Source organism: Balaenoptera acutorostrata, chromosome 13, assembly GCF_949987535.1.
Source record: "Balaenoptera acutorostrata chromosome 13, mBalAcu1.1, whole genome shotgun sequence".
NCBI classification, from domain to species: Eukaryota; Metazoa; Chordata; class Mammalia; order Artiodactyla; family Balaenopteridae; genus Balaenoptera; species Balaenoptera acutorostrata.
In genome coordinates, this window is record NC_080076.1 from 65,118,248 (window position 1) to 65,143,776 (window position 25,529).

General features: G+C 46.5%; 1 protein-coding gene across 1 annotated transcript in view; it reads left to right on the forward strand.

The window, feature by feature from the left end:
- LDLRAD4 (low density lipoprotein receptor class A domain containing 4) overlaps window positions 1–25,529 on the forward strand; it is a 298,933-nt gene that overhangs the window by 207,741 nt on the left and 65,663 nt on the right. Inside the window, 1 exon segment of the mRNA XM_057526646.1 lies at window positions 24,682–24,825. Within this exon segment, the coding sequence (XP_057382629.1) occupies window positions 24,682–24,825 (144 nt within the window).

The following is a 25,529-nucleotide window of genomic DNA, read 5'->3' on the forward strand; positions in this document are numbered from 1 at the left end:
ACACATACATTCCCTCATCTTTTTCCTCTTCCCTCTCTCCCATCTGACTCTCCCCTCCACTTCTCTCTCTCCTTCTTTTCCTTCTTTTTTTCTTAAATGGGATAGTGATATCTGCCATCTGCGCTTCGGGCTGTTTCAAATGAAATATGTAAGGAAGGCTTCAGCAGAGGCGTCAGGGCACAGGGGTAAGGGGAGATGCCCAGAGGGTGTGCGGCCCCGTATCAGTGCTCCTCAACCTCCAGGGAAGGAAGTTGGCCCCAGGAGGCCCTGCGCCCAGCCTGCCCTGTCCGTGGCCTCTGTCCTTTTAGGATCTTCTCAGACACTGCCAGTCGATAAATACTGAGAAGTGAGGTGTGGTCTGAGATGAACATGGCCGCAAAGCGCAGCAGGGAGGTGGTCCAGGAGGCCAGGCAGGCTGGGTGCTGGTGGCTTTTCAGGGGCGGAGCGGGGACAGTAAGGATGTGGCCGGAAGTACAGAGACCCCAAGCAAAGCCCCATCCAGGAACTCCTCTGTGCTGAAGGAGCCAGAGGGCTCAGACCTTTTGGTGAACAGTTCATTGCCGAGACTGGAGGAGGGCAAAGGTGCTCTCTGGGAGGAGATCCTGGGGGATCTGCGCAGAGGTAGGCTGCCCTGAGGGCCTCCCTGGTTCTTGGGGGGCAGCTGACAGGCAAGTGCAGCCCTTTGGCGGCAGCCCGAGGGTGCCTTGCTGCCCTCAGGCCCATCGCCTGTCAGAATCTCTGTGAAACGATTGGTGGTTCCCTGCAGACAGCAGTTTCCAGATTCAGTGCCTTGTGTGCTTGTGGGGGAGGGCTGACCTCTTCCTGGACCTGCACGACAGGACAAACTCTCGGGCCCTCCTTTCCTCAGGCATCTTCTTGGTCTCCGAAGAGAACGCCTTTCTCTTCCTTCATCTATGGAAGGGCCCCGCCGTCCAGTTGTTGGCACCGTCCCCCAGCCTGGGTCTGGAAGAGCCAGGCAGCCAGCGGCCGTGGGACTGAGGACGAACAGGATGTACTCCCTTTGTTGCCTGTGAACAAGCAGCTCCGTTCTGTTGTTTCATTTTATATTCAAACAGGCTTAAAAACACTTCTTGACACTCATCTCCCAAATTGTCATTTTTTTTTGAGATAGTTGACGAGCATACACTGTGTCTTCCAGAGACTCTGATTTACACCCTGTGGTGGGCGCTCCCAGCACAACTCTGACGCTTGATCCTGACTCGGCACGGTTCCCTGACACTCCTGACGACCACTGGCAGGGAGCTGGGTTTCAGACCATCCTGACAACTGCTCCTCCATCCTGGCGAAACACAGCAGCTAAGAAAAATGTGCTGCAGAATAAGAGAAAAGGACGCATGATCTCTTTTTTTAAAAATGTGTTTCTCAACATGTTCTCTGGCATAATTTCGGCACTTGTGGATAGTGCCTCTCAGCCTTTCATGAAATTTCTGCCTCTTACAAATGTGGAAAAAGCAGAGGCTACTTTAAATTATAAAGGCAAGCTTTAATCTAGTCCAAGAAGCTGGGGGAAATAGACTGCTTTTCTCGCTTTCAGCCCCATTTCCCTCCCTAATGTTAAATATGGGTTTTTCTCCCATTTTAGAGGGTTTTCTTTGTAGAATATGAAAGAGTTATTTACTGGGTAACAAAAAAACAAGGCTTTTAAGTACAAATGGAGCTTAGGAGATCTCTCAGTTTGAAAGACTGATGTCTGCATAAACACAACTGTTTCTCCATATTGCTGGGAACTCTGCATCCAGCTGTTGGGCCACAGTTTTCTATTACGATTTTTATAATATGAAACTCTGGCTAATAGCTCAGCAGAGAAGTGTTTGGGCGCAGTAGCAATAGGGAAGTGTTTACATTGCCTTATCTGTGTTGATGAGCAAACAATAGTAATTTTCTATAGAGTTGCTCTAATTTGATTAATAAAATTAGGCATTGCATATTTTCATTCCCCTACATTTTTCTGAGCTCATGTCAACCAGTAGCCTCATTTCAATGCTTCAGTTTTCCTTATTAAATGTCTGGTTATACTTGTTGCCTTTTAAGCGCAAAATCTTAACAGCAAGTCTTCCTTTTTTCTGTGTGTAAATGAACGACGTAACCAAGACTGTCTGCCACGGGGATAGTTTGGAGGTCACTGTGCACCTAGGGCCTTCCACTCGGAGTGACCAGGTGTGGAAGGATGGAGCCATTGCCTACAGAAGTACCCTTTGGGGCCTTCAGAGCCGGACTGCTTGAGGTGCACATCCCTGTAGATGGGGCCTGTAGATGGGGCGTAAGAAACCCTCCTTCCCTTCAGCCCCACCCCACCCCAGGGTTTTAAGACAAAGCCAGATTAGTGAATTCATGGCCTGACGGGCTACACTCCACATCCGCGTGCACCTGTCCCTGGCGTCGGCCTGGCCACGGGGCTGGGAAGTGCAGTTTCCCGTTGCTCATGGCCCATCCTGCCTGCTGTGATGGGAGAGAGGAGAGTGAGCTGGACGAGGCTGAAAGAAACATTGCTCAGATGCAAAGTCAGATGACTGTCTTCTCTAGAAAGCTCCCTATTAAAAATCTACATGGCTATTGAGAAGTATGCCGCTGTTTTGTAATTTAAGTTAGGTCATGTTTAACCTGTATAATATCTGCTTAAAAACCCTGGATATATTTTCTGTCTATTTCTATGATTTACTTAAGTGGCACTCAGTTGCAGCTTCCATGTTAAAATCAAGTGTATCAAACAGCATGCCTGCTCTTCATTCTCATGCTACATTTTTCATTTATTCTGAAGGTCAGATGAATATGTTCAAATTCTGTTAGCATGTTGGAGTCAGAACTGAAAAGACGACTTAACTTTTTATAACTTCTAAAAGAATCATTCAGTGTCAGGAAACTAGCCTGTGGGAGTTATGGACAAATGCACAGTCCTGAATATTTTCAGCTATTAAAAATGAGTAAAAGGGATGACAATTAGAAGGGTGGGTTATGATTTTGGAGACCTACTCTTTTGTCACTTGATGGATTCTGCATCCTTGTTCTGGTTGTGGAGGGCAGTATTTTGTGCCATTTATGCCCTCACTGGCTCACAACAAACCAAACCCACGTTATATTTGACATCAGGCTCAGTACCTGTTGGTGGAGGACATGGAGCCAAAAGAAAACGGGATTTCCTAATAAGGCTTTCGGCTTGGCAGAGGGTTGTTGTGGGAAAGACACTACATTCATTGAGGCAATTTCTTCCTCTTCACTAAGAGCGTTTTTCTCTATTTCTCAAGCAGTGTTGAGTTATGGACATGTTTGTAAACTCTAATGTTGCAAGTTAGATAGCCCTCTCTATCTAAAATCTCAACCCTTTCATGCTCTCTGCCCCCTTTGCTGCTTTATATTCTTTCCTTATCACTTGTACTAATTAACATACTCTGTATTTTACTTATCTTTCTTATTTTGTCCCCTCTCCCAGAATGTTACTCCAGGAGGGTAGATACATCTGTTTAATTTACTGGTGTGAACCACACTCAGTACTTAGAACAGTGCCAGAGTGTACGGTTAATATGTGTTGAATGAAATAATGATGCTCAGAGCATAGTTTTTATATAGTAATACATCTTTTGAAATTAATTATCTTTTTAAGAAATAATGAAATTGTAGTTCAACATAAAAAAGTCAACCAGTGTAATAATATACCACATTTTAAAAAATGAAGGGAAAAAACATGCTTATCTCAATAAACAACAAAAAAGGCATTTGACAAAATCCAACATCCTTTCATAATATAAACACTTAAAAAACAGGTGCAGAAAAAAAAAAAAAAAAAACAGGTGCAGAAGGGAACTTCCTCAACAAAATAAAGGGCGTTTATTAAAACCCACAGCTAACACCATACTCAATGGTGAAAGACTGAAAGCTTTCCCCCTAAGATAAGGAACAAGACAAGGATGCCAGTTTCACCACTACTATTCAATATCGTACTGGAAATTCTAGTCAGAGCACCTAGATAAGAAAAAGAAATAATAATCATTCAAATTACAAAGAAGGAACTAAAACGATCCCGATTTGCAGATGACATGATCCTATCATAGAAAATCCCAAAGAATCCGCACAAAAGGTACTAGAGCTAATAAACAAATTCAGCAAAGTTGCAGGGAAGAAGATTAACACAGAGGAACCCATTGTTTCTATATGTGTGCAGTGAAAAATCTGAAAGGAAGTTAAGAAAGTAATTTTATTTAAAATAGCATCTAAAAGAAGAAAATAACTGAAATAAATTCAACCAAGGAGGAAAGACTTGTACAGTGAAACCTATGAAACACTGCAGACAGAAATTTAAAGAAGCCTTAATTAAATGGAAAGACATCACATATTCATGGGCAGGAAGACTTAATATTGCTAAGATGTCAGTACTACCCAAAATGATCCACAAATTCAGTGTAACCCCTCTCAAAATTCCAGCAGCATTTTTTCCCCCAGAAATGCAAAAGCTGATCCTCAAATTTGTACAGAATTGTAAGAGGTCCTAAGTAACCAAAATAATCTTGAAAAGGAACAAAGTCAGAGGACTCACACTTCCCAATTTCAAAATTTATAAAGTTACAGTAATCAAGACAGTGTGGTACTGGCATAAGGATAGCCATAAATTCTATTCTTAATGGAATAGAATTGAGAGTCTGGAAATGTATACCCATACATCTATGGCCAACTGATTTTTGACAAGGTTTCAAGTCCATTCAATGGGGAAAGAATAGTCTTTTTAACAAATGGTGCTGGGACAACTGAATTTCCACATGCCAGAGAATGAAGTTGGAACCCTACCTCATGCCAGATGCAAAAATTATCCTAATAAGAGTTAAAACCACAAAATTCTTAAACGAAAAGATAGAGAGAAATCTTCATGATCTCGGATTTGGCAGTGGATTCTTAGATATGATACCAAAAGCATGAGCAGCAAAAGAAAAAATAAGTTGGTCTTCATCAAAATTAAAAACTCTTGTGCATCTAAAGACATTATCAAGAAAGTGAAAAGACATCCTACAGAATGGGAGAAAATGTTTGTAACTCATATATCTGATAAGGGCTTACTATCCAGAATATATAGAGAACTACTAAAACTTAACAAAAAGACAACCCAATTTAAAAATGAGCATAGGACAGCAAAGAAATGATAAACAAAATGAAAAGACAACCTACTGAATGGGAAAAAATATTTGCTAATGGTATATCTGATAAGGGGTTAATATCCAAATGTCCAATATAAAGAAGTCATACAATTCAAGAGCAAAACCCCCAAATAATCCCATTTTAAAATGGGCAAATGACCTGAATAGACATTTTTTCAAAGAAGATATACGAATGGCCAACAAGTACATGAAAAGATGCTCAGCATCACTAATCATAAAGGAAATGCAAATCCGAACCACAATATCACCTCACAGCTGTCAGAATGGCTATCGTCAAAAAGACAAGAGATAACAAATGCTGACAAAGATGTGGAGAAAAGGAAACCCTTGTGCACTGTTGGTGGGAATGTAAGTTGGTCCAGTTTCTATGGAAAACAGTATAGAGATTCCTCGAACAATGGGAAATAGAACTACCATATGATCCAACAATTCCACTTCTGGGAATATATCTGAAGGAAAGGAAAACACTGTGTCAGGGAGATATCTGTACCCCATGTTTATTGGCATTATTTACAGTAGTCAAGACATGGAAACAGGGGCTTCCCTGGTGGTGCAGTGGTTGAGAATCCACCTGTCAATGCAGGGGACACGGGTTCAAGCCCTGGCCCAGGAAGATCCCACGTGCCGTGGAGCAACTAAGCCCGCGTGCCACAACTACTGAGCCCACGTGCCTAGAGCCCATGTTCTGCAGCAGTAGAAGCCACCACAGTGAGAAGCCCACGCAACACAACAAAGAGTAGCCCCCACTCTCCACAACTAGAGAAAGCCTGCGCGCAGCGACGAAGACCCAACACAGTCAAAAAAAAAAAAAAAGTCATGGAAACAACCTAGTGTCTATCAACGGATGAATGGATAAAGATAATGGGGAGTGTGTGCGTGTGTGTGTGTGTATGTCTATGGAATATTATTCAGCCACAAAAAGAAGGAAATCCTGCCATTTGCCAAAAGATGGATGGACCTTGAGGGCATTATGCTAAGTGAAATAAGTCAGACAGAGAAAGACAAATACTGTATGATTTCACTTGTATGTGGAATCTAAAAAAGAAAGAAAGAAAAAACCCTCAACATAGAAACAGAGATCAGACTTGTGGTTACCAGAAGCGGAGGGTGGGTGGGGGAATGAGAGGGAGGTGGTCAAAAGGTGCAAACTTCCAGTTATCAGATAAATAAGAACAAGGAATGTAATGTACAACACAACTGTACTTAACACTGCTCTATGATTTATATGAGAGTTGTTAGGAGTGTAGATCCTAAGAGTTCTCATCACAAGGAGAAAAACCATTTCCTTTTTCTGTTTTTGTCTGTGTAAGATGACAGATGTTAACTAAACTTACCGTGGTAATCATTTCACAGTATATGTAAGGCAAGTCATTATGCTGTATACGTTGAACTTATTCAGTGGATGTTTATCAATTATATTTCAATCAGACTGGAAAAATATTTTAAAAATAAATATCGAGAAGAAAATCGGGCAAAGGACTTGAATAGGCATTTCTCCAAAGAGGAAGTGCAAATAGACAAAAAGCACGTGAAAAGATGCTCAGCATACTAAGTCATTAGGGAAATGCAAATCAAAACTACAATGAGATACCACTTAGTAGGAGGACTCTAATCAAAAACTGGAAAATAACAGGCACTGGCAAGGATGTGGAGAAATTGGAACCCTTGTGCATTCCAGGTGGGAATATCAAATGGTGCAGTTGCTGTGGAAAAGTTTGACAGTTCCTCAAAAGCTAAATGTAGAACTACCATATAACCCAAAAATTCTACTCCTAGGTATAGACCCCAAAGAGTTGAAAACAGGAACGTGAACACATATTTGTATACCAGTGTTCATTGTAGCATGATTCACAACAGCCAAAAGCTGGAAACATTCCAAATGTCTATCAACTGATGAATGGATAAATAAAATGGGGTATAAAATGGAATATTACTCAGCCATAGAAAGGAATGACATTCTGATACAGGCTACAATATGGATAATTCTTGAAAAACTTCATGCTAAGTGAAATAAGCCAGGCACAAAAAGGCAATTATTGTGTAATTCTACTTATATGAGATACCTAGAATAGGCAAATTCATAGAGACAGAAAGTAGATTAGAGGTTACCAGGAGCTGGGAGAGGGGAGAGTGGGGACTTACTTGGTTGCAGAGTTTCTGTTTGGGATGCTGGAAAAGATTTGGAAACACATAGTGGTGATGATGGGACAATAGTGTGAATGTAATTAATACCACTGAATGTATCTTAAAATGGTTAAAATGGCAAAATTTGTTACATATATTTTATCACAAAAGATAGAAAAAAGAATGGAATTATTTGAAATGGAAATAATAACGTTGAGTTTTATTTCTCCTTCTCCAGTCTGTCTCACAGACCTGGGGATCAAAAGAGATTGAATAATAAACTCCTTCTTCTATGACTATACATGACAAGATAGTAATATTCTGTGGACCCTCGACATCTGAAGGGATGTACCTGAAGACTTTTGCAGATCTCCAAATAGAAGGCTGCAGAAATGTTTGTAGAGTCTCCTTCTGTCCAGAATTTTCAGAGAAATAAGTGTTTCCTGTGTTTTTTCTCACCCTCAAGTTTAATGGTCATGTTTCATGAAGAAATAACATTTTCAGCATTTTGCAAGTGTGTGTAAGGATGGTTAGAGAGTAAAACTGTCAGGGTGAAATGCAGGTCCCAGCCCTCCAGCCACTCCCTCGCCAGCCTGGGGGTTGAGCACAACCCTTACAGCGCACGACTCGGGTTCAAGCTGGAGCAAAATGGCCCAGCCTGAGGCCCCTGGGTCAGAAGCTCCACGAACGATGCGGTCACCTTTGACCCACTGGGCGTGGGGCATGGAGGTACCTGCAGTGAGTGGATGGCTCCTCGCTCTCAAGGAGCTAAAACCACAGCCCTCAATCTGTGCCTGCTCGTGGTGGTTCTGTTCAGGATTGCTTTCCAGGGTTCTGAGTGGAAATTAGGAGTGTGATCTGAAAAGCTCTGTGTTGCCGTGGGGACGCAGCTTCTTGCTTCTGTCACCCCATGCCAGTGCTGAAAGACAGGGTGCGAGGAGGTCATGCCCCCCTCCCCCAGTTGACGCCTCCCCCTTGGCCGCAGAAGCATCTTCCTCACTGGCTGGTGCTGTCCCTGCCCTCAGCTTCCATCTCTCCCCAAGGTGCTGGGAGGCCAGCAAGCCCACTGGGACCCCTCCCGGGACACGTGCCCCTTCCTCTTGCTGCCGATGCTGCAGCCATGCTCAGTGCTCCCTGCTCCCTGCCCCCTGCCAGGCTGACAGGCGGAGAAGCTTGTCTGCACACCCTCCTCCGGGGTGCTTTCCTGAAGGTGCGGAGCTTTGTGGGAAGTCCTCTGGATCACTGACAGTGGCATCGTGGGTATGCAGCCCTTAGTGTGTTCCAGCGACGGGTGCTGGTCTCCCTTTGGGCTGATCTGTGGCCTTTCCATGGGTCCCATGCCTGTGTCTTACGACCAGTGTCTGTCTCAGACTGAAGGCTGCCTTTTGTAGCCTCAGAGGGGCCCAGCATAAATGGGCATCTCTAAGACTCAGACTCACGACTTTGATCTGGTTGAGGCCAGGTGCAGTCATCATAAAATGTGGATCAGGATCCCGCCGTAACAGTCTGTCACTGCATGAGTGCTGCACGCATGAGGGTGTGAAGCACTTAGCAGGCTCCCCCACAGAAGGCGGCGTCGTCACCATCAGGAAGAAGCCAAGCACTGCTTTTCCTTTTTTTTTAAAAAAAAAAAATATTTTATTTATTTATGTATGTATTTATGGCTGTGTTGGGTCTTCGTTTCTGTGCGAGGGCTTTCTCCAGTTGCAGCAAGTGGGGGCCATTCTTCATCGCAGTGCACGGTCCTCTCACTATCGCGGCCTCTCTTGTTGCGGAGCACAGGCTCCAGACGTGCAGGCTCAGCAATTGTGGCTCACGGGCCCAGTCACTCCGCGGCATGTGGGACCCTCCCAGACCAGGGCCCGAACCCGCGTCCCCCGCATCGGCAGGCAGACTCCCAACCACTGCGCCACCAGGGAAGCCCCTGCTTTTCCTTTTTAAGGGGGAGAAAGAGGGAGGAAAGGGCTGAGGCACTTTGGAAAAAGGTTCTCCAATTTCCCATGCGTCAGCTGACTCCATCCTCTGAGATTCGGAAGACCCGGGATGTTCTGAGCGTTTGTGTTTCTTACGAGTCTGCAGATGCTGCTGCTTCCGCCGCCGCCGTGTTGTAGGGACCACGCTCGGCAGACTACTCGGCAGAAGCACGAGGGAGCTGGGGAGGCAGCAAAAGGGGGGGTGCCTGATGTGTGGCTTCCGTTCTGCCCTGTGAAACACGCTGGAGTCTGAACAAAGCAGCAGCGCCATGGAGGCTGCAGGAGCCTGACCTGCAGATGCTGGAGCCAAACCTGAGGGTGTAGGCGCCCCCGGCTGACGCACAGCCCCCGAGATGAGACGGGCTCCTCCTCTGTTGCCGTCCTCACTGGCTTCTTACCTAATGTGCACCTGCCTAGCGTGCCGGACCTGAATGTTGGCAGGAAGGGGATGGAGAGAGAGTTGAAGGTCAAGTGCAATAATATGGTTCATTTAGGAGTCATATAGGTCCCAGGTCAGTGCACTACAGAATTTTATATTATCACATGTATAATCTTGTTCCACAAATATATTCCATATTTGTTGTCAGTGGATGAGGAGGGGCAGGTTTCTTAGTTCACAGTGGGCATTTATGAGCAAAAACACATCTCTTTTCCTTTGGTGATATGTCTACCTGTTTTTTAAAAATATTTGGGGGCTTCCCTGGTGGCACAGTGGTTAATAATCTGCCTGCCAATGCAAGGGACACGGGTTTGAGCCCTGATCCGGGAAGATCCCACGTGCCGCGGAGCAACTAATCCCATGCACCACAACTACTGAGCCTGCGCTCTAGAGCCCGCGAGCCACAACTACTGAGCTTGCGTGCCACAACTACTGAAGCCCTCACACCTACAGCCTGTGCTCCGCAACAAGAGAAGCCACTGCAATGAGAAGCCCGCGCACCACAACGAAGAGTAGCCCCCGCTCGATGCAACTAGAGAAAGCCCGCATGCAGCAATGAAGACCCAATGCAGCCAAGAATAAATAAATAAAATAAATTAATTAAAAAAAATTTTTTTAATAAATAAAAATGTTCAAAGATAGTGTTAAGTTTTAATTTACTCATAACCTTAGTATGTCATTATCATTCTCTGAACAACATTTGTTTGTAGAAATCAACATTAATTAAGCTTCTCAACTGAAATGAAAATACAGGAGTATAGCAAATGCCCCACCCCACCCAATCCCCGCCGCAGTGCGTCAGATGGATTTAAACACTTGAAGGCAGAATATAGTTAATGAAAAACCAAAACTAATTATAGCTTAATGATCATATGCCAGGTGAGTTGTCATCTTGCCCCACTTGCAGCCCTGGGTGGGAAGGGACGCGCATGCTGCCTGGATGCTTCCTGCCCTCTGCCCTCTGCCCTCTCCGCCTTCTCTAGTTTTGTTGTAGGCACTTGTCCATCGTCGGGGGTTTCTGAATGAATGCAGCATCCCAGAAAAATTCAAACACTTTCAGGGTTTTGGCATCCATAGGTCAGGCGGGATGTGTCTGACTCAGCATATGCTCTGGCGGTTCTGAGGACTCAGGCTGATCTAGGAAATGGGTGACCGGGGACTCCGGGTGTGGGGTTGGCTCAGGATTCCAGTTGAGTCTATTCATTGGCAAGAGTATGGGTCCTGTTTGGTCTGGGGTTAAGGGGTTCATGGTCTTCGGGCAACCGCAGTTTGGGGGCCTGAGTTTGCCCTGGGTCTGCCATGGCCCCTTCTGGTTTCTGGAAAGTCCCTAACGTCCAGTCGAGTGCTCACCTGTCTCCAAAGGGAAATAGGGCAGGTGGGTGAATCCAGGGGTGTGGATGTGGTGCTGTTTTCAGTTCTGTGCTTTGCACTGTTAACCAGACCTTTTTCACGTGGGCTGGACAACTCTGCCTCCCACTTGAGGGAGTGCCAGGTTAGCTGTGGCTGTTCTGTTCTGGGTTAATTAATGTCGTGTGTTTTGGGACTCATGTCCCAGAGGCCTTCATGTCTTAGGGTGCGTGTGGGTCCTTGTTACCCTCTTAAAAAACATGAGACCTTATGAATGGCCAGCAAGACCTCGCCCTAGCACCCAGAGCTCACAGCTTCATCAGGAAAGAATGAATCCACGTGAAACGTCCCAGTGGATCTGATGAGAAAAAGTCCGCTTACCGAGGCGTCACGGAAAACTGTGTGATGGTACCTCACGACTGGAGGTGGGGAGAGGCCACTTCTGGGAACAAAACAGCATGTGGGGAGGAACAGAGATGGAAATGAGGACGGCGTGTTGGTGGTGGTGGAAGGCTGGTTTCACCAGAATGGAGTTTGTGGGGGAATAGGCACCATAAATTGGATTAATCCGGGGCTCAGACAGTGAAGATCTTCCAGCCCATGACAGCATTAACCCTCGATGTGGCCCCTGGACGTGGCTTCTGAGGGCGGGGTCACTTTGTTGTGAGAGGCTGCACACTGGCCTCAGGGGCCACATCAGATCCAGACACGTGTTTGGTTTACTGTATATGCTGTTGTCTCTGAGGGTTTTAAAAATTATGACTAAACTGTCAACATTGAAAAAAATAGGAGATTTCACTTTAATCTGGTCAAATTTCTCTTTTGAAAAATGGGCAGATGTAGTAGCCGTTGGGCTGGCATTGTTGGTGGTCCTGGGTGGGGGTCGAGGAGCAGCCAGTTTTCCTCCACGTGAACGACAGAGGCTAAGGGTCTTTTGTGGGTGTCATGGGGGTCTCCCCCTGTTCTCTCCCACCCAGCCCACCTCACTCGCTGAATCGCGGGCCAGACAACTGGCAGTGAGTGCATCTGGCCCTACATGTGTTTGCCTGGCCTAATATTTTAAAATAAGAGAATGGAGTGATGTGGATAGTATTTGTTAGATTAGGTCATGCCTTATATCAGAAAAGTTCTCTACTGACTAACTTTTTTTGTCTTATCCTTTTGGATGTATCAAGTAAAGTTGCTTATGCAAAACGCATGAAGGGGGTCAAAATAAATAAGCCCTTGGATGTAACACACAGCATGGTGACTGCAGTTAACAAAACTGTATTGTGTACTTGGAAGTTGCTAGGAGAGTAGCTCTTAAAAGGTCTCATCACAAGAAAAAAATTGTAATTGTGTGCGGGGATGGATGTTAACTAGACTCACTGTAGTGATCACTTCACAATAAATACAAATATAGAATCATTATATTGCACACCTGAAACTAATATAATGTTACGTGTCAACTGTGCATCAATCTTTAAAAAAGGTTATTACTTAAATCAGTTTTTACAAACATGTTTGAACTTAACCCCACAATTGGACTAGGCTTTTTAGGAGACTAAATTTATATTAATGCTTTAATAATTTGGTGGAGTTTTTCTGAGGTAAAGAATAAAAGAAGGAACACCAGGAGTGAGAAACCCTGATTGTGCCCTGATTTTCCCCAAGAGGGGAACCCATTTTGCCTTCCAGCAAGATGGCTATGGTGTTAGATTTCCTTTCCTCAGTCTGGGTGAAGCAGGGGCTCTGACTTTCCCAGGAAGAGGTGTTTGTGGATGGGAAACAGGCCTGCCTGGGAAAGTAGCACCGCAGCTCCTCCCCACCCACCCATCCACCCTTAGAACCAGTGCGGAAGCAGGAACGCTTCCGGGGAGGGTAGTTTGTGCACCACCTGGAGGCTGAGAGCTGTGAAGCTGACTGAGCAGGCAGACCAGCCTATGGGTGGGTGCTTAGGGCAGAGGGGGGGGCTTTCGAAAGCTTTAGGACTATGGACAGAGGACTGGAGGCATTTTCTAGTCCAGCCCCCCTTTTTTCATAGCTGAGAAAAGCTGTGGTCTGGAAGCGAGGTGGTGAGCCCAGGGGCTGTTCAGGTACAGATGTGATACCACTGTTCTGACCATCAGGTCATCACTCCTCTTGGTGAGCTATGCGCACGTTTAGGAGGGAGAAAGGCACACGCCCTCAATCATGGGCAGGCCAGGGCATCCTTCACGTCAGTGCAGGCACCGTGGTCGGGGGGACGGCAGTGGCTTTTCCTCGGTCCCTGGCTCTGATGACCCGTCTCAGGCCAGCCAAGGGCACCAAAGGTGCGTTCCCTTCATCTACTGTTCACAGACCCCCTGAGCTCCCTCTGTCCTGCTCTGGACCCACTTCTGAGAATCGGGTGCAGGGGAACAGCACAGGGACAAGGCAGTGTCCCCTCCTCCCTGACTGCCTGGGCTCGGACTGTGCACTCTCTCCCTGAGGCCTGGTGGCTCTGTGTCATCTGAGAACCTTGTTAGGAGCCCGGAACCCTGGGCCCCCGCCCCAGACCCACGGCATCCCACTCTTCCCTTGAACATGGGCTCCGGTGGTGAGCGTGCACGTCCAGGCTGAGATACACCACCCTGGGTGAGCCCCCAACTCCTGTTTTCCTTCCATCCACTCTGAACGTCAGCCAGGGTTCTGGTTGGAAAACAGTCCAGCCGTGCCAGTTCCTCGCCTAGAATCCTCACCAGGCTCCGCGTTGCTTACCACACACGAGCCCCTTGGCAGTGGTCCCCACATGACTTCCCGGCACCCCTCGGCTCAGCACCCATCCTGCTTCGAGGCTTTGCTCAGACTTCGTCCTCTGGAGCGTCGTGCCCTCGTGGGCTCTATGCCTGCTGTCCACGTGGCCCTCGGGCTGCTGTGATGCCAGCATGTATGTGCTTTCTGCAGGGTCACAGGCTGCTCTGAGGGTGTGGTGACAACCCCCATAGTTGAGTGGGCTGTTTCAAAAGAGCCACAGCTGTGGATTATTAGACCCCAAGTTCAGCATCAGGTTTTCGGCGAGAAAAGCTTGGGCATCACTGGTGTTGTGCATCCCTCTGCCTGGAGAGCTGCCTGGGCCTTTCAAAGGTTTCTGGATGAGGATCTTCTGCAGCGGCGCTGGGTGGCCTGGCCTGCCTTCATGATGCTGGTTTGAGTGGCGACTAAGATAAGCCAAGCCCCTGAGCTCGGAGATTCTGGGAAGTTCTTTGTAAATGTCTCACCTCCTAACGAGGTCTAAACCGATATCCTCTGATTTTGCCTTTTTAGAAATAGAAACTTGGGTGCCCAGACCTCAGGAGGAAGGAAAGAACTGCTTCCAGAGATTTGAAGGCTGTGGTTGGAGTGGAGTCTGATGTGGCTGCGGGTTTGGGGTCATCCGGGGACTGGCGAAGGGAAGGGAGAGAGGCTGGGCCTCGGAGGGGCAGCTCTGTGTCACCATCCCTGATGCTGAGTGTTCGGGGAGCACAAAGGCCCGCGTGGAGGGGACGCGTGCAGACAGGAGCTGCGGACTCACAGGAAGCACAGTAGACCGATAGGTGTCAAGGTGAATGACTTAAAGAGTGGACTTCATCATATAGTACTTTTCAGGATTTAAAAAACTAAAGATTTGTTCTAACAAGCAGGGTTAGGTGCTTTTTTGGCTTCTTTATTTTAGGGAAAATAATCTCTCATGATGAGATTATATGGCTTCCTTGCCTTGAAAGTTACTTGGGGTAAGACACTGTCAAGCCACGCAGGCACTCACTTCGGCTCTCATGGCTGGGTCTTCTGGGTCCGGCCGACTGTCCCAGGCACATGTATCACCTCACACGGGGGCTCCGGCCATGTCTGCCCCTGGGGCTAGAATGCCATGTTCAGTGTTGTTGCTATGGTTATTGATTTCTATTTTAAATGAGTCTGACATATAACTATGTAATTGTAATTTGGAAAATCAAATTAGGCTTTCTTATTCTCATTGGGGAATTATTTGATTACTTTGGCAAAGGAGGGAATCATAGAGTAACTTATACCAAAATAAAATTACTAAAAATATTGTGTAAATGTTTACTATTGTGTAAAAGTTCAGTATTTTCAAATTTTTCCTCTTAATTAAAAACATCCTGAATAGAGCTTCATAATGTAGAAGAATTTTTTTAAGTTAGATTTGGGCCATGACATGTGATGACACGTGTCAGAAACAAAGGACCTGAAGTAGAACATAGAAAGTCACTTCAGCCGCATACACACCCACATCCCCCATGTCCAGGCTGTCGCCACACAGCCAGAGGGGCGCGGCCAGCATCAGCATCTAAGGAAGAACACACAGCGATCACCTGAGCAGAAATCCAGCATTTGGTGAAGCCCTCCCAGGAGATCAGCCTTCCCAGGAGATCTGACCTGGACGCATTGAGCGCGGGTCTCAGGGCCACAGGCAGACGTGTCTTGCGGGCGGGGAACTGGCTTCAGTCCTGAGCATGTCCAGCTGTCCTCCGACTCCTTCCACGGCCGTCCTGAGCTGGGTGGGCTCACTGCCTCCTGGGAAGAGGGGGTCTGGCTGAGGAAGCGTGGACGAGGAGACCCTAACCCATGACTGCTCGCTGGACAGACGAGGTGATTTGCACGCAGCCCTGAGGAGCAAGGTCTCTGCAAATGGAGGCTGAGGTTGGACTCTGGCTGTGCTCCTGCAGTGGCCTGACTTCTTAGGTTAACCCTGGGGTTAACCTGGCCCAGGGCGCCTGGGTGCCCTGCCCGCTCACTGGGTTCTCACTACTGACAGGCTTAGGTGCTTCCGCGCTAGAAATGTAATAATTTTCCCCGTATGTCGGATAGTACTGTGTGATATAATTTTTACATTAAGGACCCAGGATAAATAATATCACCACTAAAAAGAAGAACAGGAAACATCAACTGTGACTGAAAATACAAAAAGATAAAGCCTTATTAATTGCTTTAAAGGGAGCCTTTTCCCTTCTTTTCTCCTGGCTTAGTGTTGTAGTAATCCAGAAGCTGCCTCTGCTGAAGTAGCTGTTGATAATTACCCAGGGTCTGGGATATGCCAGCCACTTGGAAAGATCAAGAACTAAGAAGTAATCCTGGAAACTGAATTTTAACCTCACTATCTGCTCTCCAAATACTAACCAGATGGAGCTTTGGAGACCATCTAATGAGGAATTAGTTACCAAATACACACCATTATTTCCCCAGGCGCCCTGAGCACTGTTAGCATGGCCAGTGCCAGGTATGAAAGCTCTTGCATGTTGCTGATGTAGTTCCTGGGGATATGTGACATTATAGGTGATTTTCACATGCAAAATAATTTTGCTACACATTTATTTTGGTCATTATTACATTTTTATGAGCTATCCCTGAACTGAAGTGAAACAGTTTGCTTTCTCCAAAGAACTGGAAATGTACTCGCTTGACTGAAAACAAAAGCCGTGTGGAAAACGTTGCAGATGGGTTTTGTCACATGCACAGAAAACCCATAAATTGTTCAGGAGAAGGGATATGATGTAACCAAAAGCGACCAAAGCTCGTTCTGCCAGGGAGAGTGAAGAAAGGACACAGAGATGGCAAAAGAAGAAATACCTCGTGTGCCTTGTCCCCGTCTGCAGTAGGCGTTCTCCAAGGGCTGGAAGCAAGGAAAGAGCCCTCATTCCCATTTTTGTCTCTCTGTTTTTAAATTTTTTATTGAATTAGTGTATACATTAGAAAAGTGCATATATCAAACCCTGTTTTTTTTTTTTTTATAAATTTATTTATTTATTTATTTTTGGCTGTGTTGGGTCTTTGTTTCTGTGCAAGGACTTTCTCTAGTTGTGGCGAGCGGGGGCCACTCTTCATCGCGGTGCGCGGGCCTCTCACTGTCGCAGCCTCTCTTGTTGCGGAGCACAGGCTCCAGACACGCAGGCTCAGTAGTTGTGGCTCACGGGCCTAGTTGCTCCGCGGCATGTGGGATCTTCCCTGATGAGGGCTCGAACCCGTGTCCCCTGCATTGGCAGGCAGATTCTCAACCACTGTGCCACCAGGGAAGCCCAAACCCTGTATTTTTTATACATTGAACACCTGTACTAAATGCCACTGAAATGTTCACTTTAAAGTGGTTAATTTTATATTAATGTGAATTTCACCAAAAAAAAAAACCAAAAACAAAACAGTAGCAGAACTGGACCAGCCACCTACAGAGCTCCCTCGAACTGAGTTTTTGTGGGAATGTGGGAGCAGAATTGCGGGGGCCAAGTGGTCTCGGCGTCCCCTGGGGCGGCAGACGCGAGCCGGGTGGCACCTGGTGTCCTCAGGCCTCGTCCTCCAGCCGCTAGTGGGGGCGGCAGTGGTGTTACACTGAGGCTACAGTCTGCATTTCCTAGATGACTTAGTGACTGTTTCCTATGTTTATTAGTCATTTTAATTTTTGTAATTCTATTTTAAATAAAGACCTTTTTTTCCTTTGTAAAATTTCTATGAGGGCAGTCATTTTTCTTCCATTTCCCAGCCAGACTCTAGCTCAGCAAACTTACAGACTTTGGTCCCCATCTTCCGGGAAGCATGGCGCCGGCCTCCATGGTGGCCTGGCGCCCATCCAGCCTGGCCGGCTGTTCACCCCTCTTCTCTGCGGGATGCCTGCAGGTGGGCATTTGGCTGCAGGCATCCCGCAGGCTTTGCTGCTTGGTTGGAGCCCAGGAACGTGGGGGAGAAACACGGAGATTCACCTTCTGAATGAACAGGTGGGTCTTCAAGAGTCACCCCCGCCATTCAAGGAGCATAAACATGACCTTTTCCTGGCCAGGCTTGGCCTGCGGGGCCACGAGCCTTACAGAACGACGAACTGCATGTCTTGAGTCCTGCCCGGATGCCTGTCCTCCTGTATTCGCTCTGCTGTGGCCTGACAGTGAATTGGGGGCAGAACTGTGCAGCAACGTCAGCGATCTCTATTGTGTTGTTACATCCATAGAAGTTAGTATGCGGTGCTTGATACAGCCAGTCAAGCCACTGGCCATCCACAAACTGGTGGTGGAAACACCTCTTTTTCTCCGTCAGTGACTAATGCAAGCCCCTTTGTCCTGCACAGCCAGTGACCCAAGAGCACCAATGTGCTCATCAGCTTTGGCTGACAAGGCACAGACCTTCACACTGTCCCCTAGTAGTGGACTGAGAAAGAGGAGATCCGTTTTCTTGCCCTTCAGTTCTAGATCCTATTCCTTGTCTGTAAAATGGGTATAAAACTCACCTTTGGGCCCTGTGACATTAACGTTATTACTGCCTACATACAAACCTCGGTACACTCCAGCACTGCTTCTGCTATAAAATCAAAGGTTAGCATCTTAACCACAGGTTACTATATTACACTTTCCACACTACTGATCTTTAAAGGAAACAGACACAAATTAGATTCTTTTCTTTTTTTAATAATTTTTTTTTTTTTAAATTTTTGGCTGTGTTGGGTCTTTGTTGCTGTGCGCAGGCTTTATCTAGTTGCGGTGAGCAGGGGCTGCTCTTCGTTGTGGTGTGTGGGCTTCTCATTGCAGTGGCTTCTCTTGTTGCAGAGCATGGGCTCTAGGCGCGCAGGCTTCAGTAGTTGTGGCTCACGGGCTCTAGAGCGCAGGCTCAGTAGTTGCTCTGCAGCATGTGGGATCTTCCCGGACGAGGGCTCGAACCCATGTCCCCTGCATTTGGCAGGTGGATTCTTAACCACTGTGCCACCAGGGAAGTCCACAAATTAGATTCAGTGGTTTTCAAACATGTAAAGTACTGATTCAGCTTTAAATGTGTCTGTCTTAGGGCATCTGACCAAAGCCTCTGTCTTCAAGCTGGACACACACACATGCCTGTAAGTGAACATGATGGATGCACTCTGTGAGAGCCAGTGACCGCCAGCCACCAGGCTTGGGTCCCAGAAAAAATAATTCTTGGAATTTAAAAATTATCCCAGGTGCCTTCCAGGTAGACATTTGTAACAAAACAGTCTCATATCAACACAGCACATCTCGACCCTTCATCGTTAACGTCCCTACATGGTGTGCAGCAGGCTGAACAGGGTCTCTGCCTTTTCCATTGTGGGAGGGGGGCCCCACAAGGACTGAGGGACACGCCATCTGTGAAGCACAGGGAAATGAGTCCTGAGTCCTGAAGGCTGTCAGGAATTAGAGGAGATTGTTAAGATCGTGGGAAAACAACCACCTTAAAGTCAGGTGGCCTCCCTACCCAGAATGAGTATAGTGGGGTCTTTGTGTGGAGGTCGGGGTGACCCAGGTGCCCCCCATCCTCACTCTCAATTCTAGTAAAAGATTTTCAGGGGCTGAGGTTTCACAGTCAGTAGCGTAGCCTCATGCTTCACAAGTCTTTTGTTGAAGATATTAATACCATCTTTCCATCTGACCTAAATCTTTCCTGTGGAAGTTAAGCCATGTTTCCAGTGGAGGTAAAGAATCTAGGAGATAGAAATTCAGCTTTAATGTGTCCAGTTAAATTGGGGGTGTTTAGAGTTAGGGGACTCGAGTCCACACTGAACTGGGTCCCATCATGTGATGGTTTCAGAGAGAAAGACGTCACACGAGTTTGACTCTTGGTTTTGGTGTTCAAGTCCAGGTCTCCGTGTTGAGGTCAGTAAAGGGATTGGGAGGTGGGGGGAGAGTGTGATTTCAAGGTTTGTGGTGGTTACAGCCACACTGCTGTGTTCCGTTGGCCCGGGCTGAAGCCAGCCTGTAGAAGGTCAGGTGCACGGCCACCTGCTCCAGCACGTCCAGAGGCGGCCAGGCCTGCAGCACCGCCGGGACATGGTCACCAGGCAGCACGGGATCCAGGCTCCTCATTAATAATCTTACGACTGTGTTTTTATTAGTTTAACAGAACATTAAAAATGTGCATATGTTCAGGAAACGCAGTTAAGTAGGATGAAACGATGAGTTTTAAAGCTCTAATGTTCAATTAATTAGTAATTTCCATCCAGCCTGTCGCCGCCTCATACTGGGTGTTCTCCGGTCTAAGTAAAGTTTAGGCTCTCAGCTCCTGGGAACTTCCTATCGCTTCTCTTCATTACTGCTTTAAAAAGGGGTCTTTTAGCGTTTTTAAAAGGGTGAAAGCTGTACACTTTAAACCTTTCTTGTCATAACATGAGATCAAAACACATTTGGGGAGCCTTAATTTTCTTTCATGTGGCAAAGGTCCCCCTCTGGGGAAGAAAGGAGGATGACTTCTAAAAACCAAAGCTACGGTGAGAAGTATTTTGTCAACTAGTGGGTGGAGGTGGGGGCAGGAGAGGTCCTTTCAGCTGTCAGGATAGAGGAAGCCCTGGTGAGGGTGCCACCAAAGAGACCCTTCTGCCCACGTGCCTTCCCAGCCATGGGGACCCTCCCGGGCCCTTCCTCTTTCACTCTCAGCTCTCCTTCCAATGTTCTTCTTGGGACGAGCAGCCAGGTCTCTGTTCTGCCAGTGATGCAGTCATCCCCCTTCATCCACAGGTTTGCTCTCTGTGTTTTCAGTTACTGTGGTCAACCGTGGTCCAAAAATATTACATGGAAAACTCCAGAAATAAACAATCCATGAGCTTTAAGTTGCCCACTGTTGGAGTAGCTTGACGAAACCATGTGCCCTCCTTCCCAGTATGTGAATCACCCTCTGTGCCCGTGTCCCGCCTGTTAGTCACTTAATAACCGTCTCAATCAGATGGACTGTCGTGGTATCAAAGTGCTTGTATTCAAGTAACTCTTATTTTACTTAATAATGGCCCCAAGACACATGAATAGTGATGCTGGTAATTTGGATATTCTCTTAACTGTGCCTAGTTATAAGTTAAACCTTATCACAGGTAAGTATATATAGGAAAACACAGAGTATTTAGGGTTCGGTGCTATCTGCGGTTTCAGGAATCCACTGGGGGTCTTGGAACATATCCCCCTCGGATAAGGGGGGGCGATGTGAAAGACAGCACCTTTGTCCCATTGCTTCCCCGCCTCCAGTTCCTGTTCCCGTTGACAGTGGATTACCGTCCATTACTTTCCTGATTCACAGGGAAGTTTGGTTTCCCACTCAGAGGCACACCTCTGGTGTATAGACATGTTGTACAAGACTCTGCAATTTGGACAAGTTAGGAATGACTTGAAACTCTTTCTGTATGGAGGATGCTTTGCTGTTTTAAAAAACATTCAGGAACCACTGTGCACGTGGTCTTAGCAGCTGGCTGGGCTGGGCAGCCCTGACCAAGACCCTTGGCACATGTGGGGAGTGGGCTCCTGGCTCCCCCTCCCCATACGGCGATGTAGGCATGTCAGAGCGCAGACGCAGATGGAGGGTTTCAGGCCTCAGGTGTTTGTTCCTGTGGTTCATACACAAATTGCCCTCAGTGCCTTTAGGGGAAGACTTTGCCTCGATATCATACTTTCTTGCCCCTTCCTGGAATAATACCTGTGGGAGGGGAACATTATTCCCCACTCTCTGGTGAGCGGAGGTGAGACTGATGAAGGCTTTGACCGTGCCTTTTAACGGGTCCTTCGTGAACTCGTGTGAAGATGGGCACTCAGGTGCTGACTCCCAGAGCAGAAGTCCTGTCTTTTTAACTGAATGAAGGCTGATGTCAGAGGCCTCATCCAGTAACAACAGGGAACATTTAAATTAAAAAAGCCTTGAGCATTTCTGTCAATGCTTCTTCTCTAAGCTGATCTGCTACAGCAGAAATGTGCATTGTCCACGGCAACCACAGAGATGGACCATCAAGGGAGGCCCGTGGGTCCCTGCACTGTGGTGCCGTAACCTGTGAGACCATAACGCAGGTTGTCAAAAATGGATGGTGGAGCAGATTTAGATTGTTTTCTGGACGGGAGAAGAAACTTGGCAATCTACTATGTTTCCAGATATTACAACTATCAAGGCAGCTTGAAGTGGGTTTCAAGACCCCCTCCCATTCTCACCGAGAGGATGAAATGGAGGAAACCCCAGCAGTTTCCAGATTTATAGTCACTAGGACAGGCAGTTGCAGAGAGGGGGAGGGGAGTCTCTGTGCGACCCAGGGTGTGTGAAAGGGATTGCAGGAGGCCAGAGTTGCCTCCCTCATCGTTCAGGGAGACTGGGGGGTGGGGAGTGGGGCGGGAGGCTGACTCTTTTCCTCCCATACCGGCTAACGTGGTTTCAGCAAAACCCTGACTTTCCCATCTTCAATCTTAAACAGGTACAGTGGTTAAGTATTAATATTAATGAGCATAATAACAATAATAAAACTGGCAGCAGCATCGAATGAATGTGGTCTCCTGTGGTAGAAATATTTACCCAATGTGTCCTGCCAGTTAGAGAGATTTTGGCATTAAACCTAGACATTACCTCATCCTCCTGGGCAGACAGCCGATTGCGATGCTAAGCAAGTCTGCAGAAGTGAAGAGCTGCGTGTACCTGCCTGATTGTCTGTATAGCCCAGACCCTGGTGGGAAGCTATTTCTTTGAGCGTCTCTGTCTGTCTGTCTGGGTCTTACCCTTAGTTCCTTTCTTTCTCTCTCCAGCCCTCCTTAAGGTTGTCATTGTCTATTTTCAAATTGCTGATTTTTTTTTTTTTTTTAATCTTGAAGGGCACATTTTTTTAATCTTGAAGGGTACATTGTGAAAAGGTCTGCCAGCCAGGTGGGCAGGTATTAATACACATAGAGACCTGAAAGATCAGAATTAATGGGAGGAAAAGTGAAGTACCTGTGTGTGTGTGCATGTGTGCTTGTATATGTGTGTGCAAACGTCCCCACACTCAGGCACATATGCTTCTCTCACTTTGTAAGAATCAGAGACAGGTTAATGAAACAGGTTTCTTGTTTTGTTTTGGTTTGTTTTAATTCATGATAAATACACGGGGCATTCCACAACGAAGGAGGTTTAATTTCAAGATTATTAGCAACTAAAATAATATTTTGAAACATTTGTAATTATACTAAAATGCGTTTTTGATACTTCTAAGAAAACATAACAGTTAAAATAATTTATTCCACTGGCCTCAAACCTCTCTGAAATTAGTACTGTATACAGTATAGAAGTTCTAGGTAAGCACAATAGACAAATCTGAGCTAGAAAGTAAAATCTTTGGGTAATGTTGAAAATATTGAGAAGGCTTTGAATTGTCACTAAAGTACCAAATATTCTGTAAGTTTTCCAAAAAGGTTATGGAAAACCATGCTTCTGCTCCTAGGACCAGGTCGCCTTTTGTTTTCTTTAGATCTTGACTCAAACTTTCACATCACATAGGTTTTGTGCTATTACTACTAAGTGACTTAGTTTTATCAGTTGGTGTCGCATCTTCTAAAATTCCTAAATCGCCTCCGTGTTGGCCCTGATTATTAACCAGCTCTTAGGACTGTACTGAGGTGCATTTTGTGATAATTTTTTCTAAAAGACTCTTATTTGAGTTTAAGTTGTACTAATTTCTTTACACACCCATAAGTGAACACTAATTAGTGGCCTGAGTATTACCAAATTTTTGTGTATGAGGTTCATTCCAGCCACTAAGTCATTAAAAAAAAATGTTAGTAATGTAAGTACTAAGCTCATAGATATACAAGATGGCCATGTAGTAAATTCTTAATTCTTTTCTTTTTTTTTTTTTTTTTTACTAAGTCTTTAGTGCATGTGAAGGTACATATGTTTATACAGCCTCAGATCCATTCACTGACAGTATTACTTTTTTAAAAATTTATTTATTTTATTTTTGGCTGCATTGGGTCTTCGTTGCGGTGCGTGGGCTTCTCATTGCGGTGGCTTCTATTGTTGCAGAGCATGGTCTCTAGGCGCGTGGGCTTCAGTAGTTATGGCACGCAGGCTCAGTAGTTGTGGCTCATGGGCTCTAGAGCGCAGGCTCAGTAGTTGTGGCGCACGGACTTAGTTGCTCCGTGGCATGTGGGATCTTCCCGGACCAGGGCTCGAACCCGTGTCCCCTGCATTGGCAGGCAGATTCTTAACCACTGCGCCACCAGGGAAGCCCATAAATTCTTAATTCTTAATCGCTCTTTACAGAGGACAGATATATCTTGGCGAAAAGATGAAGTCGCTTCCTGCCTGTGGCAAAGTGGGCCCAGCTCTGGAGCTCGCTTCTCACGTGTTCTCGGCCATCTTGGGAGGGACTGCCCGTGGGGAGGGTTGCCAGGGCCCAGCCTGTGGAGGTGATCTGCTTAAGGAACAGGTCTTGCCGATGCTTCGGGCGGATTCCGACTTCCCCAGGGGCCTCCGAGAGCTAGCTCAGCTGTCGGGCATCGTCCCTGGAACAGGTGGTCGTCCCTGGAGCGGCCCCAGGTCCACAAGCTGAGCCCCAACCTCCTCAGACAGCTCCCCAAGGCCCCGTGGGGTGGGTCCTTTCTGTCCTGCAGGGACTTCATGTCCAGATGGTGGTTGTCGGTCAGTGGACACAGCAAGCGTCTGCTGTTGTAGAAAGAATTTGGAGGAAATGTGTGAGAATGAAGGGCAACAGCAGAGTTTGGTGTGTGAGTCAGGGTTATTTGCTTGTATTGACACGAGCGTGAGTGCTGAGGGTGTTATGTGGAGCTTTAAATTTTGGCTGTGCGTGAATTCTGTCTCTGCGTTTATCTGTGGCCACTATCAACTGATGACGTGTGATACGAATGTTTACAATTTATATACTGGAAAGGACACTAAGAGGTTTTTTTTTAAAGTTATTTTACTCCATGGTTTTTCCCCTCAGTTACATGGAAGATGGCGCAACATACTGTTATAAATGGTGGTGTTGAAGAACGCAGAACCTTGTGCTCTGGCACTATTGCTTGTTCTGTGCAACCTTTGGAAACCCCTTTCTGCAGACGGTTGGCAACATGCATCCCACCACCAGGTACCAGAACACGAGCCGACACGTGTGAGGTTCCCTCTCTAAGTAAAAATATCTTAAAGACTCTAAATGGGGATTGAGACTTTTTAATATCTTCTGCATTTTTCTGCTTTAAATATCAGATAAGGGAAACAAATATGAAAAAGAAAGAGGAAGAAGGATCAGAAGGGGCTTTCTTGCTGCAAAGGAGACTGTGGGTTCAGTTTAAGGCAGCTCCACATAAACAGAAGGATCAAAGGTGGGGGGGATCCACGTGGGCTGGAGGGACCAGACAGCAGAGCCTGGGCTGAAGTGGATTTTGTTTCATTCTGGGAGGGCATTGTAGACTGTACATCAGCAGAAGATGACAAAGGAAAGGCCATGCTTTAAAGCAGAATATCCATCGTCTTTAAGTGAGCAGCTGCATACTCAGAGATGAGGAAGCTGTGTAGAAGACAGATTTTTTCCTTCTGTGAGAGGCAGGGGTGTGAGGCCTGGCCTGGCTGTGGGTTAATAATCCGGTGGTGATGTTCCCATGAAGATGCCCCATTCCTTGCTGTTGCTGTTTGTGATGGATTCTGATTTGGGAATATCCATGCTTCCTGCCAGAGGACCGGGCTGGCTATGGGCGGGTGGGCAGAGAGGGTGGCTTGGAGTCCGGAGAACTGGCTTTGGATTCCAGCTCCACCATGTGGCTTGGACAAGTTGCCGAGTCCCTGTCTTACACG